The sequence below is a fragment of the Perca fluviatilis genome, chromosome 14 (assembly GCF_010015445.1).
Source record: "Perca fluviatilis chromosome 14, GENO_Pfluv_1.0, whole genome shotgun sequence".
NCBI classification, from domain to species: domain Eukaryota; kingdom Metazoa; phylum Chordata; class Actinopteri; order Perciformes; family Percidae; genus Perca; species Perca fluviatilis.
In genome coordinates this window covers 6,113,559-6,134,158 of record NC_053125.1, presented here as the reverse complement: position 1 = coordinate 6,134,158, position 20,600 = coordinate 6,113,559, and the positions used below count along the sequence as shown (strand labels likewise).

General features: G+C 41.9%; 1 protein-coding gene across 1 annotated transcript in view; it reads right to left on the bottom strand.

The window, feature by feature from the left end:
- zanl (zonadhesin, like) overlaps positions 1-20,600 on the bottom strand; it is a 109,193-nt gene that overhangs the window by 12,466 nt on the left and 76,127 nt on the right. The window contains 21 exon segments of the mRNA XM_039823009.1: positions 1,733-1,860; positions 2,511-2,675; positions 2,785-2,931; positions 3,522-3,619; positions 4,362-4,506; positions 4,598-4,806; positions 4,958-5,134; positions 5,270-5,364; positions 5,474-5,582; positions 6,225-6,402; positions 7,177-7,424; positions 8,089-8,233; positions 8,621-8,823; positions 9,475-9,644; positions 13,344-13,451; positions 14,139-14,282; positions 15,025-15,170; positions 17,060-17,184; positions 18,164-18,280; positions 19,847-19,985; positions 20,121-20,314. Coding sequence (XP_039678943.1) covers positions 1,733-1,860; positions 2,511-2,675; positions 2,785-2,931; positions 3,522-3,619; positions 4,362-4,506; positions 4,598-4,806; positions 4,958-5,134; positions 5,270-5,364; positions 5,474-5,582; positions 6,225-6,402; positions 7,177-7,424; positions 8,089-8,233; positions 8,621-8,823; positions 9,475-9,644; positions 13,344-13,451; positions 14,139-14,282; positions 15,025-15,170; positions 17,060-17,184; positions 18,164-18,280; positions 19,847-19,985; positions 20,121-20,314 — 3,190 coding nt within the window.

The window sequence follows — 20,600 nt, the reverse complement described above, 5'->3', positions numbered from 1 at the left end:
GCGGCAACCTGCGGGGCTGAAAAGTGAAGCCAATGCGGAGTAGTCTTGATCAACGTAAAGTTGATTTTTCAGGATTAAGCATGAAATTCGATGTCCCTCCCCTTCCGCTCTCTGTGTTTTACCATTCTCAAAATCGGTTCACAAAATTTGGATGGTGCAACAAGGTAGGCCTGCTTGGTTCTTTGAAGGAATGAATTCCTTGTAAAGATTTACAAGGAATATGTTTAAGGTATTTCCTCTCTAAGTGGGACATTTTGGGACTGACTGGTGGGATTGCTGTGGACAAAGTACACACGCAATACACTGGTAAGAGTAAATTAGGTTTAACCATGTATGCAGCTAATTTAAATAGCTCACATTACTGTATTGTGTCAACAGTTAACTTCATTTAATATTGTTTGTGGCATTTTCTTTTGCGGGGTGCAAATGTTCCACCAAAAACAAGTTCCTTCCAGAGACTATTTAGCAGAGACTATTTAGCAGAGCCACCGTCACTGTGTCCGGAGCTTAGAGCCCAAGACGACTGTGATCGGTTTAAACAAATGCAAACAAATGCAAACAACCCAGAGTTTTTTTCTCCTATCCCAGAATGCATCTGTGGTGTAGCCATACCTTACTCCACAGCACTGTGGAGCTACAGTACAGGCCAAAAGTTTGGACACACCTTCTCATTCAATGCATTTCCTTTATTTTCATGACTATTTACATTGTAGATTCTCACTGAAGGCATCAAAACTATGAATGAACACATATGGAATTATGTACTTAACAAAAAAGTGTGAAATAACTGAAAATATTTTAGATTCCTTAAAGTAGTCACCCTTTTTTTGATAACTCTGCAAACCCTTGGTGTTCTCTCAATGAGCTTCATGAGGTAGTCACCTGAAATGGTTTTCACTTCACAGGTGTGCTTTGTCAGGGTTAATTAGTGGAATTTTGTCCCTTATTAATAAAAAAAGCAAAGGGTGGCTACTTTGAAGAATCTATCTTTTCAATAAACTGTCTGTACACTTACAAAGTTATCAATGTTTCGGTTAACATGTAGGGACCCTCATTATGCTACCATTGAAGTTTGGTGATATTTTGATCCTTTTTAGTGGTACAAAATAATGTTTTTACTCTCCCTGTGCCCCGAATACTAGCGTTGTAAGATAATCAGCGGTCCGCGCTAGCTTGTTTCATGCTACAAACATATTTGATTAGCATGAAAACATGTCCCAGAGAACGATCGAGTGGGTACACATCTGTTATTAACCTCTAGGTTCGTTTTGCGCCGGAATTGTCCTTTAAACCTGATTCTTTCTTATGGCCAGCAGGGGGCGATTTCACTGGTTGCAAAAAGAAGTCTGTTGTAGATGTCTATGAGAAAATGACCCTGCTTCTCACTTGAATTATTATCTCAGTAATCATTTTCAAAATGAGTTTATGGCCTCAATCGCTACTTTCAAGTCTTCTTCAACACAGCATGATGTTCATTTAGTAAATTAGACAATAAGTCCCATTTATTTTAAAATGAAAAATAAATCAGAAGATACTTTAGGGCGGGGCAGCTTGTGATTGACAAGTCGCTACCTGTCAATCAGGACAGAGGCTAAGCAATGCTAACCATGGCCCTGTGTACATTTAAATAGCTGTGAATTTTTTTTGGAGTGTTTTCATCTTAGAACTTTGGCCCGGTGCTTTTTCACTTCTTCAAAGTTAATGGTAACTGTAATAACTGTAACCCACTGACCCAGGATCACTGTCTCCGTCTGATTTCCAGCTGTTGCCCAGTTCAATCACATCCTTGGCTGGCTTCTTGTTGGGCATCAGGTTGTCATCGGAGGAGTTGTGGTTGTAGTTCCCACACATTCCACACAGCTGAAGAGGAGGGAGATGGAGCTAGGTTATTACAGTGCTTCACACACTGAGGGGCCTCGAAAAGGCTGCATCTCGCAGCATAATCCCAATTCAGAGTCCAATTACAATGATATCAATGGTGAAACACTTTGTCTTTGGCAAAGGGACAATAAGACAGGCCTAAAGTCTTCATACTTGGGCTGGGCGATATGGAGAAAATTGGATATTCTTAACCAATTACATTAATGTCGATATTGTGACAATATTGTAGGATTGACAATTGTTGCTACAAGAAAATATTTACACAATTAGTATTCCATGCACTAAAAAGGTACGTATAAAGGCTTTAGGCCGCCAAGATGTTATTGTAGGCCCAGTTTAATATGCAATTTAATACAATATATGTGAGGTCCCTGCTCCGTCTCTCTTTTAGCTAAAGGGTCCTCAGCTTAAAAAAACGTTGACGACCCCTGGACAAGGTGGTTGAAGGCTAATAACAGCTGAACAGTGTGGTAAGTTCAGAAAATGACATCACTTTACTGTAATGCAGCCTTTAAAAGCAGGAAAAAACAACACCTACCATAATACGATATCCAAAACCTAAGACGATATCTAGTCTCGTATCACGATATGGATATAATATTGATATTTTGCCCAGCCCTTGTTCATACCTTGTTATAGTATTCTCCAGGAACAGTAATCTCCAGGTGATGGACTCCGTCAAACTTGACCTGCAGACCAAAGTTTGTGTCCAGCAGACTGTAGGATCCGCTGGTTATCACCTTGGCTCCGGCCACGTCAATGGAAACTGGGGTTCGCACCCGCCGTTCATTCAGCTAAGACAAGACAGAGAGAACACAGACAGTCAGCCGCTGGGCATTTTACTATGCCCATTACTGTTTCCTGCAGCCAGTATAATACTAAAAACAGAAACAGGTTCCTTACCAGAACTCTGCGGCTCTTCTGCAGCTCAACCACAGTGTCATGAGGCAGGTAGACTGTGACAGAGCGGACATAGGAGGCCTCTGGCTGACCGCGCTCCTCGTTTTTAGCCACGATCTTGAAGGGAGTTACCTTGGTGGTGTTACACACCTAGAGGATTCAGAAAAAAAACATTTGAAACAGTTACGCTTTTATGTTGCCAGGGGTTAAAGTGGGATCTGGAAACCCTAAGATACAGGTGAGGGGGGGGGGGGCGGATTGCTAACACCACACCAAATTCCATTCTCAAATTTAACATATTATAGTTTCTTACAAAACTGAAATCTCTGACTGCAACACAGCCCTTAGAGAAAACTTACTTTTAAAGCGTTATTTCCTTACTATTAAAACAGTGGTGAAGAACACCAGGAGCTGAGTGAATAAAACTAAATTATAATTATTAATTATTATCAGGACGACTTGACCAATCACAGTCCATCAGTCTGCGTCGCCTCGACTCAAAGTTACACATTTTTGGAGGTGCACATCGAGCTACGGCGAAGGGCTCGGAGGGGGGTTCACGGCGACACAGAGGGGTCTGGGGGGTACGGCGTCGATTTGACGCAGAAGCATAAATCAGCCTTAAGAACACCGGATCTGCAGCAGGTTACCGTGTTGGTTACTACAGAGGCTGTTTGCACGCGATCTTCACCTGTTCAACTGGCTTTAACAGCAAATTTAGCATCAAATTCAGCCCGTACCTCCACCAGAGTGTAAGTGCACGTGCCCATGTACGTGTGCATCACACCATCAAAGGTGTAGTAGTGAGGATCTCCAGCCACGTGGCACACTCCTTTCCCTGAGGAAGGGAAATAAGGCTTGGTGAAATATGAAACAAAACTACAAAAATATGACATGACAATACTCTTAAAATGTTGACACAGCTTATGCCGACCTTACACCAAACGACTTCTCAATTCCACTGTCGTAGACTATTTTCCAATATCGGAATGAACTCAGGAGAGTCTTGCTAGAGTAGGAGCGCTCCCGTCGTCTCAATCGTTTGGTGTAAGTAAATAGTACTGGTCCATGGAATTTGTTGTAAATCTCCCATTTTCTCCCAATCTGAATTCCCAGTTGCATTATTTAACTCAAAGATAGTGTATATCAATACAGTCAGTTTGTATCAAAATATTTCAGACTTTAGAAACTGATCTTCATAATCAAGTGCTAGGTTAAAAATTAGCTAGTGGACACACACACACACACACACACACACACACACACACACACACACACACACACACACACACACACACACACACACACACACACACACACACACACACACATATGTCACGTAAGGGCCCTGTTCATGTTGCACAGACATTTTAATTGCATTTTGTGTCTGTTAAGAGGCACAAAGGCACTGTTTACAATATGCCCCCACAACTGGCATTTTAGCTAACTGGGAGCTCTGGCCATAGCTGCAGTTTGCTAGCACCGATTCTGGTCGTTTTTTTTTCCTATAGTCAGTACTCGGATACATCTAGCGATCAAGATTCTGGTAAAAATTGTCCGGATTTCTCCTTTAAGTTTACCTGTAGAATGGCAATCCAGCACTCCTTCTACAACTTTACACTCCTGGGCCGGGCTGCACTGCCACGGCTCGCAGGTGATGTTTTTGTTGCCGTTACACTTGCAGCGCTCGGAGCAGTCCTTCTCTGTGAACCAACTATCTCCCACCTACACACACAAGTAGTGCACATACATAAGTTCGATGCATGTTCAAACACCTTTTCTTGCAAAACCCTCCACCTGAGCGGAGCACGCTTACCGGCCTGTAGTGTCCGTCTTGGTCGGTACATCCGCACTCGCTGAGCGGGACGCATTTGTCTCCGCTGAGGACCAAGCCAGGGTTGCAGACGCATCCCTCCACACAGGGCTGGTTGCAGGAGCCGCCAGGGCTCACGGGGTCCTGACAGCTGGGCTGGGAGCAGGCGGGGCCGCACGGGCTGTACTGACTGCCTGGGGGGCACTTAAGAGCTGGAGGGAGAGAAGGACAGTTGCAAATAGGGTTATTATAGTAAAGTAAAATGAACTGAAACTAAATAAAAACTAAAACATTCAAGAAAAAGTTAAACTAAACTGAGACTATATTGCCAGGTAAAAAAAACAAAGATATAAATGAGCGTACGACAGAAGGTGTTGTTTCTCCATGCGATGGAGACTCCGGCAGCAGCACACATGTCGGCGTAGCTCTCTACGGCCTGGCACAGAGCCACGGTCTGACCGCCGGTGGCACACATGTCGTACACACAGTTTCCAAAGTACGGCTCGGGAGGCACGACCGAGTGGCACGGCTTAAAGATACCTGAAAATCAAAACACAGAGAGGCAGCGGAGGTGAATGGCAATCATTTTACTGTATTTCATTTACTCAATAATTACTCTCTTAGTGGTATTAGGCTAGTGTCTGTGTGTGTGTGTGTGTGTGTGTGTGTGTGTACCTTTGGGATCGGTGATCATGCCGCAGCTGGTGGGCTTCTTGGCCTCCTCCTCCACCTTTTTGTCACAGTCGTCCGCTCCTCCCCCGTTGGTGCAGCTGAAGAAGACGAGGAGGAAATATGAAAATGGCACAAAGTGATGGTTTTTGTTGTGTAAAACATGGCTCAAACGTCTAATGTATGTGTGGGTTCTGTGATGCGACTCACTCTGGCCGGGGGTCAGGAACCTGCCAGCTGTCTCCAAGTTCGTTGGTGTTAGCGGCCGGTTTATTGTCTGGTTTCAAGTTGTCATCTTTGGAGTTTCCGTTGAAATTTCCTGCCGGGGGAAACAAACATTAAGACTCAGTCAGAGCCACTGGTACACTGAAGCAAATACAGTGGACAACGTAGCTGTCGAGAAGAACAGACTAAACTTACTGACTGGCTGCAATCAGTTGTGAAATTGACTCCCAGTAGAGAATGATGTTTATTATGTTTATTATAGTATGAAGAGCTTGAAATAAGAGAAGTTCCGATACCAGTATCGGAAAAGCCTCCGATACTGCCTAAAATACTGGTAAGCATCGGTAAGTACTCATATGCACCGATCCCATACCACGAAATTTAGACCTGATGAAAATCTAATTCAAAGTAGTTTATTTATGTTCTCTTTGTGTTATGACTAACTGTCAAACTGGATAATTAAATAAAGTTCTATAGCGTTCAATGTTTGTTTGTTCATGTTTCACAAAAAGTTTAACCTGAGCCAGGCCGTACAACAAAGACAGAAATCATATTGCATCCATACAGTGATAGTGGTGTACAGCTGTTAAAACATAATAAAATATATGACACACTGGTATGGGATTGGTACTCGGTATCAGGTGATACGCAAGTTCAGATATCGGAATCAGTATCACGAAGGGAAAAAATGGTATCGGACCATCTCTACTTGAAATGGGTCACAACTGGTTCTTACCACACATGCCACAGAGCAGGCCATTGTAGGAGGTCGGCACGGTAACGTCAGCGTGGTGGTTGCCATCGAAACGCACCCTCAGGCCGAAGGATGTCTCCAGGACAACAAACTTGCCGCTCAGGTAGATTTTTACTCCGCTGATGGAGGTGACGGGGGGAACAACCACCGTCCCATTGACCTGGAGGACACACAGCAGAGATGTTGGTTCTGATGCTGGGCAGACAGTGGCTGTATGTGGAGTAGGGCTGCACAATAGATTGTTTTTAATCCTCATCGCGATATTTTAGTGGTGCCTTTAGAGTTCAATTCAATGTTCAATTTGTTCAATAAAAGAACGTTGGGAATGATATCCTTTCATTTGTTTCAACAAGCAATTTGTTGTATTTTATACTGAAAGCAGCAGAAACGCCGAACTGAGTACATTCTAATACGTTTATTTATTGAAAATGATATATCGTTATCATGATATTTAACACAGTTATCGCATGTTTTCCTCATACCGTGCAGCCCTAATGTGGAGGCACTGATTGGAGGAAGTGCTTTCTTGTCTATTGTTCCAAATGGATCCCATTCATAGAGCCTTGTTTAAACGCAGAAAAGAGGGGAACTAATGACAGTGATGATGACTCAGTTCCGAATATCATTGCAATGTGATGCAGCCATTAATAATGTAAATAGTTACACCATTTGCTTGACAGGTAAAAACGTCTTGTCTGCTGTAAAAGATATTCCATGTTCAGTTTCACTCCACACTTTCCGCCTGGCCATGCCCCACCCGCAAACTCCTAATTTAGTAACTGAAACCCATCCACTCCGCTAACGGTCTGCAGTTGTACACGTTCAGAGCAGCCAAAGCGTAAGAAAGCCAGTTTTTGAAGAAGTGCAAAAAAAAACAGGAGAGATTATTAATCTAACGAGCAGATCTACAGCTTTAGTGTATCAGGTAACATACCTGGACTGTGCGACCCTTGCCGAGGATGACCGTCACGCCGCTCACATTGATCACCACGGCCTTGACGTAGGAAATCTTCTTACTGCTCCCTCTGTGCTCGTTCTGGGTGTCCACGGTGAAGTAGGGCATGCCGGAGGAGGCGTTGCAGGGTTTGGACAGGGTGTAGGAGCACGCTCCCATATAATGGTGGGTGTGTTTGTCAAAGGTGGTGTAGTGGGGATCGCCACATACTGAGCACATACCATTTCCTGAACAAGAGAGGCAAGAGTTTAGCTTAACTTTAACTGTTGGGGTTTCGCTGACGAATCAAACCAAAATTCACACCCAATCTAAACCAATAGTACTGGTCCATGGAATTTGTTGGAAATCTACCATTTTCTCCCAATCTGAATTCCCAGTTGCATTATTTGACTCAAAGATATTGTATGTCGATACAAATCATCAGTTTGTATCAAAATATTTTAGACTTTAGAAACTGAGCTTCATAATCAAGTGCTAGATTAAAAATGAGCTAGTGGGGACCTATATTAGACCTTTTATTTTATTTATTTTTTAAGTTTGGAAACTGTTTTTCTTTGCACTGACTATTTAATTCAATTTCCTTTAATATTAAGGTGATTGTACGTTGTAAAATGAAATGAAGATTTTTGATTTTAGAATTATAACTGAAAGTACTGTTCAAATAAGTATTATTCTTCCTCATATTGGATCTTTCTCTTGGAGAGTGATAGGGAAGTTATTATGGAAGATGTGCTGGAGATGTGTGTTTTAAGTAGAAAGTCTGGGTTGTGCCATATTGGTGTATGTTTACATGGTGTCATTATGAAATGTTAATGTTCCATCAAGCTGACACTGTTTATTTAAGTTTTTCGGAATGCTTGACTTCAATGTGTGTGTGTTTGTGTTACATACCCAGAGGACGACATTCATATTCTCCGTCGTGTAGCTGGCAGCTCTCAGTGGTCGGCCTACAGCTGCTGTTGTGACACTGGATCAAACCTCCGCTGTGGCCACACAACTTCTGCTCACAACCCTCCAGGTACCAGTTATCATCCACCTGCGCACACACACACACACACACACACACACACACACACACACACACACACACACACACACACACACACACACACACACACACACACACACACACACTTTAATTACATCAAGCCTCCACAAATACGTCATTGTTCAGATCAATATTGTTGAGTATGTGCTTGAAACATTCATACTTAAAAAATAAATACCAGGAATGTATCAATACTTATGGAATGCCTGCCGCTGCTGCAATAAGTGCAATCGCTGCTCAGAGGAAATGCTGTAAATTATAGAGCGTGGTCTAGAACTACTCTGTGTGTAAAGTGTCCTGAGATACCCTCTGCTATGATTTGACACTATAAATAAAATTGAATTGAATGTGATTTCAGTGACTCGGAGCACTCACAGGGTGATAGGATCCACTGGGGTCCACGCAGCCGCAGTCTTTCAGGGACACACACTTGTCGTTGCTGAGGATGAAGCCCGGCTTACACTCGCAGCCCTCCACACACAGGTCCTCGGCAGACCGGGGTCCAGACACACCCAGACACGTCTCCGCGACGAACCTCACACACAGGGAGTAGGAGCTGTTGGGAGGACAGGCCAGGGCTGCATGGAGGAACAGAGGGACGGAGAGATGGAGGGAGGGATAGATGACGGACAGAGGCAGGGTAGGAAGGTAGGATGTAAGGATATATATATATATATATATATATATATATATATATATATATATATATATACACACACACACAACTATTGATGGGTAACCCCTGATCCACTTCCTCCCTTCCCAGCCACAGCGAAGAAAGTTACGTTTAGACACCAAAACGACCAGTTAAGTTTAAGAAAATGCTCATGGTTTGGATTAAAACACTTGTGAGGAACGAAAAAGCGTTTCCTGGGTGAAAGTATTAAGATTAGATTCTGCGTAACTTCTGGCTGTAGCTGTATTCTTTCTAGCCACAACCCCCTTCTATGATGATGTATCACTTCCTTGCTTTTGACCTATAGGCTTACACCCTGATAGAGAGCCACACTCCCATTCATTAGTGGAACACTATATATGTGAGCAGACTACTGCTGACAATGACCCTGAAGAACAACTATTTCAGTTCAGTGGTCATTTTAACTGCATACTGCCATGTCAAATAAAGGAGAGTTGCATTTGAGACAGATTCTACCCGTGCAATCAGGCCTCCACATGATGGAACAGACAGTGAATGTCTTTGGAAGAAAAGGGAAGTTTGTGAGACTTACGACAGAAGCTTGGAGTCCTCCACGGGTGGACTTTGGCTCCGGCGCTCTGGCAGGCGTCGGTGTAGGCCTGGAGCTGGTCACACAGCACATGCTGCTGGCCTTGGAACTGGCACATGTCATACACACAGCTCTGGAAGAACGGAGTGGGATTCACCACACCGATACACTCCCTGGAACAGAGGCAAACACTCAGAGGGTCAGGCAGAGGGTCCAACACTAGAGATGTAACCAAACATTTAACTCACCATTCAATTCACGCTTTGAACGTCATGACACGATTCTCACCAGTTTTTTAACAGAATGAGCTGCAGACAAATGACTGAAAGCTATTCCTTATTAGGGGTCCAAGCCCGAGGGGGCAAGGAAACCGCGTGTTGCAAGGCAACGCGGTTCACATCTCCAACGGAGCGTGGAACTCTATTGTTTTTCTAAGGATTTTTATTATTTGTATTCATTTCCATTATTCTTCTCCGCCTAAAACTCCGACTGCAGCCTAAACCGTACATGGTGGGGAGTTGCAATTTTCAGCACTGGTCCAAAACCCCGCAAGGACCTCAGGCGCAAAAATGTACCCATTTCTACCACTAGGTGGCGCTATAGCAGACAAAAACGCGTTTGGCCCTATAACTCCCACACCGTACACCCGACATTCAAAAACAATACATCTACGCGTTCCCTGGATCCAACTGAATCACGTGATATAGGCCACGCCCATTTCCGCCTAGACTTGTATGCGTGAAAAATCGTGATTTATCAAAAACCTACTTTATCGAACTCCTCCTGGACCGTGCGACCGATCTGCACGAAACTTGGAACCTAGCATCCCCAGACTGACTTGACAAAAAGTTATAAAAGGAATTTTTATACGATAAAAACTGTGCATATAACTCACAAACTAATTTGTGTAGCTAACTATGAAAACACCAACTTTGGCATATCTCAGCCAAAATGAAGGCTATCAACCCCAAACTTTAGATTATTCTTTGCCATGACCCTCTGGAGGTACCCCATGCGATTTACCAAAATTGGTCACTAGGGGGCGCTACAACTACAAAAAGTTTATATCTCATAAACGGCTCATCCGATTTATACGAAATATAAATCCCTAGAATGGAGTACCGAGGGGTCAAAGTGGGCGTGGCCTATGGGACTCAATGAGACCCAACTCTAGATTCACCACTTACACCAATGTGAACAACTTTAAATTTACAGGGTAGATGGACAATGGGCCATGGACCACACCTACCAAAAATTAAACATGTGGACCACTAGGTGGCGCTGTAATGTTTTTTTGGCTTTAACTCCCACATTACACATCGCACATTAGAAATTCTTACATCCACGTGTTCCTTGAATCAAGCTGAATTACCTGATTTAGGCCACGCCCATTTCCGCGCAAAAGTCTTTTCGCAATATTGCGCAATGTGCAAAGCGACCTTTTTCGAACTCGTCCTAGGCCGTGCGACAGTTCTGCACGAAACCTGGTAGATAGCATCTCCAGATGGACCTGACAAAAAGTTATTGAAGGAATTTTGCTACGTTAAAGTATGCGCATTTGACGACAAAACTAATTTTCCTAGCTAGCTACTACAAACATATATCATATCTCGGCCAAATTAAATGTTATCAGCAAATAACTTGAGGTCCTTGTTCAACATCTGACGACGATACTCTGTACCACATTTGAATAAGATCGGCCTTTAGGGGGCGCTATAAGCAACGTTTATTTGTTTCGCCCACTAACTCAATGCATTTCAATGGGAAATTTGCAATTGCAATATCTCTGCCACAGTAAAAGCAATCAACACGAAAGTAGCCACCCTTTGCTTTTTTGATAACTCTGCAAACCCTGGTGTTCTCTCAATGAGCTTCATGAGGTAGTCACCTGAAATGGTTTTCACTTCACAAGTGTGCTTTGTCAGGGTTAATTAGTGGGATTTTTTCCCTTATTAATAAAAAAGCAAAGGGTGGCTACTTTGAAGAATCTAAAATATAAGACATGTTTTCAGTTATTTCACACTTTTTTGTTAAGTACATAATTCCATATGTGTTCATTCATAGTTTTGATGCCTTCAGTGAGAATCCACAATGTAAATAGTCATGAAAATAAAAAGGAAACGCATTGAATGAGAAGGTGTGTCCAAACTTTTGGCCTGTACTGTATGTAGTACCTCAAAATCCCATTGACACCTCTTTCCTCTGCAAATCTCACATTTTAAACTGCCTCTGAAAACGGGCGAATCTCAACCAAGCTAAAAGTTGACGTCAACTCCTCAACTCCTCCTTATTTAGCTCTACCTTATATATCTGTCACGCCCCAACATTTACATAGCCCACTGATCTGGGATCAGTTTGTCTTGTGAATCTAGGTCGCGCAGATCTTAAAAATGTTATACGTTGTTCGTGTGATATTTCATTACTAAATTCACTTCTTAGACTTTTTTATACTAGAAATCAACTATGCAGAGCTCAAATATGGGCTGTTTTATGAAAATTGATGGCTAATTGCAAATTTAGTACAACTTTTTTGGACTTGAGAAGCTCCACAGTATGACGTGGGAGAGGCCAGTGCCTGCCCGGATTGCTGGCTTGCTTCCCGGTCTGTACACCTTCAGACCTCGCCGCGCGCTGGGATGAGGATGAATAAACTAACCAAACTCTGTATCTAGTGCTTTGTACAGTAACATTAGTTCATGTCTCCGGGCGAAATGAAGTTTGAAGCCAGCGGCGGACAGAAAAAAAAAACTGTGGTCAGCACATTTTTGTTAACATACACACTGGAGATTATTTAGATTAAAAACTACAGGATCCAAGTAGTCAGAAAAAAAATATATATATATAACCACGATACTTACAATATAACGATACAATATTATGCCATTTCAAACATGCCATATTCAGCGAGATTTTGTTTGATTATTACTTTTTTCTCTACTTACGTCCTACTTACGTCCTAATTACGTCCCCCAAAAGAAAACTTTGAAAGAATTGCACACCAAGGCAAACCACATGAAATACATTTGAAGTTATCATTTTAACCCGGGGGGGTAATGGTAATCGATAGAAAGAACCATTGTTGTTTCACTCTGTTTTCATCTAAAAAGAAACATTTCTCCGTTTGTTCATCTCCCTTCAGTTTCATTGCTGCAAACTCAACTGCACCATCTAGTTGACTGAAAAAGCAAATTATTTTATTATTCTAGTACCAAGAAGTTAAACTCCCATGTGAAATTTATATAATAAAAGATGGACACTCTGCGTATGTGTATCGATACAGTATTGCCATGAAAAATATTGTGATAATATGCTGTATCAATTCTTCCCCCACCATTAAAACTATATCTATATGGATATGTTGTGGGGAGATTATAATGCTTTTATTGTAGATTCTGACTGTATGGGGTATACAAATTTGTATTTTCTTTCCAAAAGGTTTCAAAGGCTTTTTAAATCTATAATAGTAGCAGTATAATAGTAGTTACATTACTTTCTTATCCAACAAATCTATTACTCTAAGAATCTGCAAATATGTTTAATACATGTCTCTTGTGTTGTTCTTTCACATAACTAAAATGACGAAAGTGTAAAAAAAATGATTCCATGGGACATACGTGAAGGCACTCAGTATATTCTATCTTGTAAAGGGTCTGTGGTTGGAAAGAAAGATTAAAGCCTCTGCCCTCTGGTAGCTACTGCCCTGCTGTGCGACGTGTAGTTTTTTGGAGATGTGCACGTCAGGCTACGGCGTAGGGTCCGTGTCTCCATGTACCTCCGTATGTACCCACGGCGTGGATTTACAACAGAAGCATAAATCGGCCTTTTAACAGCTATAACAGGTCAATAATTAGGGGAAAAAGCTGCTTTCTTACCTGAAGGGTCCAGCAGGGTCTTTGAGTTTGCCGCATTTGTCTGGCTTCACCACCTCGGCCTCCAGTTTGGGGTCACAGTCTGGGCTGGGCCCGGTGCCTTGGCTACACCTGAACAATGCAAACACAACACCAGGGTTAAATTCCATTTCACTTATCCTCAGGAGTTATGGCAGAGTCAATTCTTTGTAGGGCTGGGCAATATGAAAAAATAAAATAAATACGGCAATATTGCGACAATATTGTAGGGATGAAAATTGGTGCTTTCACAAAATATTCACACAATGAGATTTGTAGTATATAATCATCAATATTGTGGACATAATGACTAAGTGGGTAAAGGCAAGTAACAGAACAGCTAGAACAGTCTGGTAAATTCAGAAATGACATCACTTTACTGTAATCCAGCCTTTCAAACCAGGACAACACTTGCGTCATATTACCATATTCAAAATCTATGACTATGTCTAGTATCACAATATCGATATAATATTGATATATTGCCCAGCCCTGATTTTATAATAATACTTTCTCTAGAAAATATAATTAATGTTCTTTTTGGACATTTTTGGAGTTAAAAATGTCCCATCGCACACAAGTATAAATCCATACAATGCGTAGCTTATATAATTTGTGTTATTGTCATTTCCCAAACTGTAAGTAAGTGAATGTATGTTCAGGTTATAGAGCCCAGTCACATGTACCTCAATCACATGCTTGAGCTTTATGGGAATCTCCAGGGAAGTCTTAAGGGAATTCTCAGATTCCAGCACTGAAATGAATGCACGTAAAACTCACGAGTCATCCTCGTCTTCTTTTGTCTGCCAGCTGTTGCCGAAGTCGTTGACGTTGCCTCCCAGAGTGCCATCTGGCTTGGTAAAGTCGTTGTTCGGGTTCCCGTCGTAGTCGCCGCAGAGGCCGCACATCTGGTCGTGGTAGGAGCTGCCGGGACGGGGAGGAAGAGAAAACGGGATTAGGAGATGGAGAGGAATGTCTAAAGAAGACTTTAAAAGGTTTAAATAGTGTCTGGCTCTTTAATGGAATTCTATAAACAACAGAGACAGAATGCTCTGATACTATTAATCAGAGCACCGTCAACGGAAGAGATAGAAGCAAAGTATTAAGAATGTTGGCAGGATTTATTAAAAATAGCAGATCTGTATGACGTTTGAACTACAGATTGGACAGATGCCGAGGTGATTACTTAGGCAGTTTTTACGAAAAACACAGAGACTCAACTGCAGATTATGGCTCTTATTTGCTGCACCCAGCTCGTGTCATTCTGTCTTTCAGGGCCTCTTTCATTCAGATTCCTATTTCCTGTCTAAATTCTTTTAGTAGTTAATCGTTTCAGCAAAAGAAATGTGGACTGACAAAGCTCCTCAGATCTCTGCAGGGTAAATCCAGACAGCTAGCTAGACCATCTGTCCAATCTTTTGAGTTTTCTGTTGAACGACTAAAACAACATTTGAACGTACACATGTTCCACCAGAACAAGTTCCTTCCTGAGGTTATTTTACAGAGGTACCGGGGCTCTGTCCGGCGCCCAAGACGATTGTGATTTGTTTAAAGAATTGCCAATAAACCAGAATGCCAATCCTGGAATGCTGTGTGGACTAGCCAGACCTTCCTCCGCGGCGCTGCGGAGGAAGGTCTGGCAATGCCAGACTATTACATTACCAACCTGGGAACAGAGATCTGGACGTAATGGTTTCCGTCCCAGCGCACCCGGAGGCCGAAGGGCGTCTGCAGGGTGATGTACTGGCCGGCCAGACTGAGAGAGATGAGAGGGGAGGGGGAGTGAGGGAGGGACACTCGCAGTCCGTTCACCTGCCGGAGGGAAGGTAGAAAAAACCAGGGTCAGCAGAAGCTACAGGTACCAGTTTTGACATACACATGTGTGTTACATATTTACAGTTTCCTGTCAGCTTTTCCAACTCAAAGCTATTTATTGGCATAGTCCCAACAGTTACAGAGAAGCCATGAAAATCATAGATCTCAGGTCCCTCCAACAATGCTCATTAAATATGTCTAAAAAGAAAATCACACCAGTAATAAAAATGGGAATCTAAGACATAAAATAGTGCGGAGGTTAGGATAAAATATATACCATAGAATATAAAGACAATAATTTATATTTGTGTTGTACAGTAAATGCAAACTGAATAAACTGAATTTAAACAGGAAAGTAGTAGATGTACTGCATATGTAATATATGAATGAATAAATATAATTATATAGGGCTGCAACTAACAATTATTTTCATTGTTTGGTTTATAAAATGCCAGAAAATGTCAATCAGAAGACGTCTTCTAATGTCTTGTTTTGTCCACAACTCAAAGATATTCAGTTTACTGTCACAGAGGAGAAACTAGAACATATTCACACTTAACAAGCTGGAATCAGAGATTTAATAAACAACAACAGACAACTAATCAATTACTCTTTGCAGATGGTAACAGGTGTAAAAAACGCAAATCAAAAGTATATGACTACACATAAATAAAAACCCAGCACACAAGATAATATAAGATAAGATAAGATGACGGAGTAAAGACACTGAGGATGTGTGGACAGATCAAACAGATGAGTACAGGAGACGATGAGGAGGAAGAGCGTGGATAGACTTCTGGGATTATGGCATTATAAAAGAGATAAAGGTCAAGGAACAAGGGATACGATCAGATAAGAAAAGGTGAAGAGAACAAGAGACAGGCTTTGGGTTGTGATGTCACTCATCCTGAAGATTAAGCTATATTGAGAGGGAGTGACAGCGGGTGTGTGCGTGGCACATGTATATTCCCTTTAGGGGTGAGGGCGGGGGATAAAAAATGTTATGTATCCTGATAAAAAAACGATTTTTAAAATTGATTCTTTTCCCTAGAATAGATATTTTAAGGTATTTGTTTTTTACCAATGATTCACTTGTATATGGTACCGCTAGACCTGTAATTATTACATAATCACGTTTCTTTGTTTCTCCGCAATTCATTGCTAACATTAGCTAAGGTCTTAAGGCGTGTTACTGGTAATTGTTGATTTTGTTTAGATTTGCCAATTTGTAATTATATAAGTGATTATTGTTTGGACTATACATTTCTATTATTATTTCAATTTGTTAGTTGTTGGCACTTGACCCTATACTGTACATATTCATAACAACAAAAATGACAAGAGGGGGGAACAGAAAAATGTTTTTATGATAATTAAGAGGCGTGGTTTACTTCATAGGCTGTGTACCTGTGTTATTACTGTACATTAGCTGGGTCACATGACAGTGATATCAATCAATTGCAAAATCAATCTGCAAAATTCGGAATTGTTACAGCTCTAGGTATCGCCGATGGCGACTACATCGTAACAGAGCGAAAGCAGAAAATGTGTTACGTTCTTCTTTATGAATTAAATAAATGTCAGACTAACATGTGATGTGCATTCTTCTTAGAAAACAACTAGTTTTTAGAAATGTCTCCTGATCTCTGGAAGTGTATTATTCAACTGTAGTTTTTCTTAAAGGAGGAAAAGAAAATATATAACCAATACTCAATACTATCGAATCGCGATACTTCTAGAATCGCAATGAAGGAAAATCGCAATACACCCATGTATGGTGAAAGAATCAGGACAAAAGCACATGGTCCAGGCCCTAATACACATGTTGTGCCCAGTCATCCTCAGTGATACTGACAGCTTGTAAATACAGAGACAGAGATACTGACCAGCGTCCTCCTGGCCTTCATCAGGGTCACAGTGATTCCATTCACAGTCACGTAGAGCTTTCTCAGGTAGGACAACCCTGGCATTCCTCTCTCCTCATTCTTCCCCTCCACTGAGAACCAGGGACCTGCACAGGAAGGGTACACACAGGTCATTGTCTGCTATGTGCAGTAACTAGGTTTTTTAGCTAAAGTTCAATATTCAGATACAGATAAAACATCTCATGGAGAATTATAATATGAGACACTGTCAAAACTGCTCTGTATTCTCATGCAAGGATGAGAACATGGAAATATATATGACTATATATAGTACATATATGACTTGGACTAATGACAACTATGGTTGTTTTCATTTATCATGTAGTTGTAGTGCCACCTCCTGGTTTAAGACATCAGATTTTACAGGACAACTTCTAGTAGATCTGTGAAGTACTGTCTTTAAGTACAAATTTGAGATACTTGTACTTTACTTGAGTCTTTTCTTTACATGCCCCTTTCTCCTTCTACTCTGCTACATGTCAGAGAGAAATATTGTACTTTTTACTCCACTACATTCATCGGACAGCTTTAGTTACTTTACAAATTTAGACTTTTGCCCACAAGGCAGCCTTTTGGGAATTACGTCACACAACAAAGTACCGTAGTATTGTGTGCAAAGCGCCAGTTAATTTAAGTACACGCTTAATGGTCCCATGAAAAACAGTGAAAACCGGACATTTTCATGAATTTATAAAACCCCCCCCGGACGCCCCGGACAGTACGTAAAAAGTGGACATGTCCGGGCAAAAGAGGACGTTTGTTCATCCTAAGTAAAGGATTATCTGAATACTTTTATCACCACTGGATCTGTGCATGTGTCATCTAAATGTGCTCGCAATTAGATGGTTTGTGTAAGAGATAGATAGATAGAGTCTATATTGTCCATCTTCTTTCCATAGCACATATAGAACATGTAACACATACAAAACACATCACATTAAGACGCCCACATAGACATATCAAATTCTCAACCATAGCTGTGGCAGGTTGAGAATTTTGCACCAATTTTTAGACAGGGACATGAAAACATTGTGTTCAGGTGCAATGGAAATAAAAGACCCCTACCTGTGGTGTTCTTGCAGGTTCTGGCCAGGGTGTAGGTACATGTTCCCATGAAGCTGTAGAACTTTTTGTCAAACGTGTTGTAGTGAGGATCTCCAGACACCACACAGTCCTGAGAGCCTGAGGGAGAGGGTCACACACACACACACACACACACACACACACACACACACACACACACACACACACACACACACACACACACACACACACACACACACACACACACACACACACCGTCAGAGTAGCTACAACACGGCTGCAATTACTCCAGTCACAATTTAGCAACTTTTTTTTGTTTGTTAACATTGAATAACTTGCATTTGGGAGTTGTAGTAGAGTATCATGTTTCAGTTTTACAGAGCTAGGACAAGCTAATGCTCGTGCTAGCTAGCTTAATTAGCAAAGTGCAGGTGTAATTCAGAATGAAATGCCGACTCCTTAGTGTCTTTTAGTACAACCATAGACTGTATAATATTAACCGAACACTGAACGAGACATTGTAGGCGAAGAAGTGAAGTTCTACGACGAAAACACGGACAACACCCGCAGGCCACAACACCGTGGTAGTGAGGGACTTGTCACTCAATCACAAGGTAACGTTAGCCACGCCCCTTAATCATCCCCTGCACGGATGCAATATTTTGTTTCCCCACTATGGCCACGCCAAGACCTGCCCTTCAATAGCTACTATTGGCTAGGCATCCATGCTTACACAAGGTAACGTAACCTGATTTGTTCAGGTCCTATCCCCTGACCAATCGACTATCCTGCGATTCGTAATTTTGCTGCCTGGATAGCTCAGTTGGTCAAATGGTTGGGCAGGCGCCCATATACAGAGGTTTACTCCTCGACGCAGCGGGCCCGGGTTCGACTTCGACCTGCGGCCCTTTGCTGCATGTCATTCCCCCTTCTCTTTCCCCTTTCCCATGTCTTCAGCTGCCCTTTTAAAAATAAAGGCCGAAAATGCCCCAAAAAATAAATCATGCCCTGCCCTGCTTTAGAGTCTATTTTACTCTATATGGGACCATCATTTACAAAATGAACATCATGCAGTATTGAAGAAGACTTGAAACTAGCAATTGGGACCATAAACTCATTAGGAATGATTATACTAAGTTAATAAATCAAGTGAGAAGTAGGGTCGTTTTCTCATAGACTTCTGTCAAATTTGACTTCTTTTTGCAGCCAGTGCCCCCTGCTGGAAATTAGATAGACTGCAGGTTTAAGGCACTTCCGCATTGGCTTCATTTATTTTTAGAGCCGAAGGTTGCTGCTTGAGGTTGCTTATCTTCCTCCAAACTTTGAGCCTTGTTATCATCATACTGTACCAAGTAATATTAGAATAGGTACCTAGTACTTAAAATATATCAACAGTATTAGTTTCCCACATTCTTAAGCGCTTATTCCCTGACATCACACCTTGTTCCGTTGTACCTACAGTACATGCATGTATGGTTACTGTAAAGGCAGTCTAGCACACTGTTAGTACAAATAATGACATGCTGTAGTCTAAAGCCTTACCAGTGATACCTCCCACAATGTATTTGCATTTAGTTTTTAATTCATGAATTTGGGTCCAGACAACATCTTCTGCTAAGCTGTAGCAGTGAGATGCCAAGTACCGTATAATTCATATATCCAGTTCAGTTACGTTGTGTAGTAGTGTGGTGGGTGTAGACTTACTGGTGGGATAGCAGCCCAGCTCTCCATCCTTGTGTTTACACTCGTGCATTGGGGGACATTCAGAGGCCGCACAGGTAACGAAGGGAGCATCGCACTTACACTTCAACATACAGTCCGCCTGATAAAACTCGTCTCCAGGCTGACACACACACACACACACACACACACACACACACACACACACACACACGTGTTAGCAGGATGAAGTTCATATCAAAGGCCGTAATATCCTCAAAATGTAGAAATGTCTTCTTTCAAACCAACTTCACCGTACCTCATAATACTGGCCGTTGTAGGTGCAGCCACAAGAACTCTTCCTGACGCACTTGCCGGCACTCAGGACGTAGCCAGGATCACACACACAGCTTTCAGAGCAGGGCCCACTGCAGGAGGGAGGTTTCCCAGTACACGTCTCCTGACAGGGGTCTGCACAGGGCTCATAGTGGCTGTTTGGGCCGCAGTCCAGAGCTAGGGGGGAGCATGGGAGGCTGAAGTCAGTGATAGTGCTGGGCAAAGAAGCATATGCTGAAACCAGGGCCAGTTTTTATATCAAGTGTAGTATCAAGATTTGAAATATAGGCAGCAGGCTTAATGTGTAGGTTATAGGCAAATAAGAAACCAAAATATGATGCCAAAATACATAAGGTACAAAAACACCATGAATGTTGCCTATATGAAAATTTAAATAGTGATGATTTGCCTCAGCTGTGAAATGCTCCTATTAGCACCACACAGCCACATCATTTTACTTATA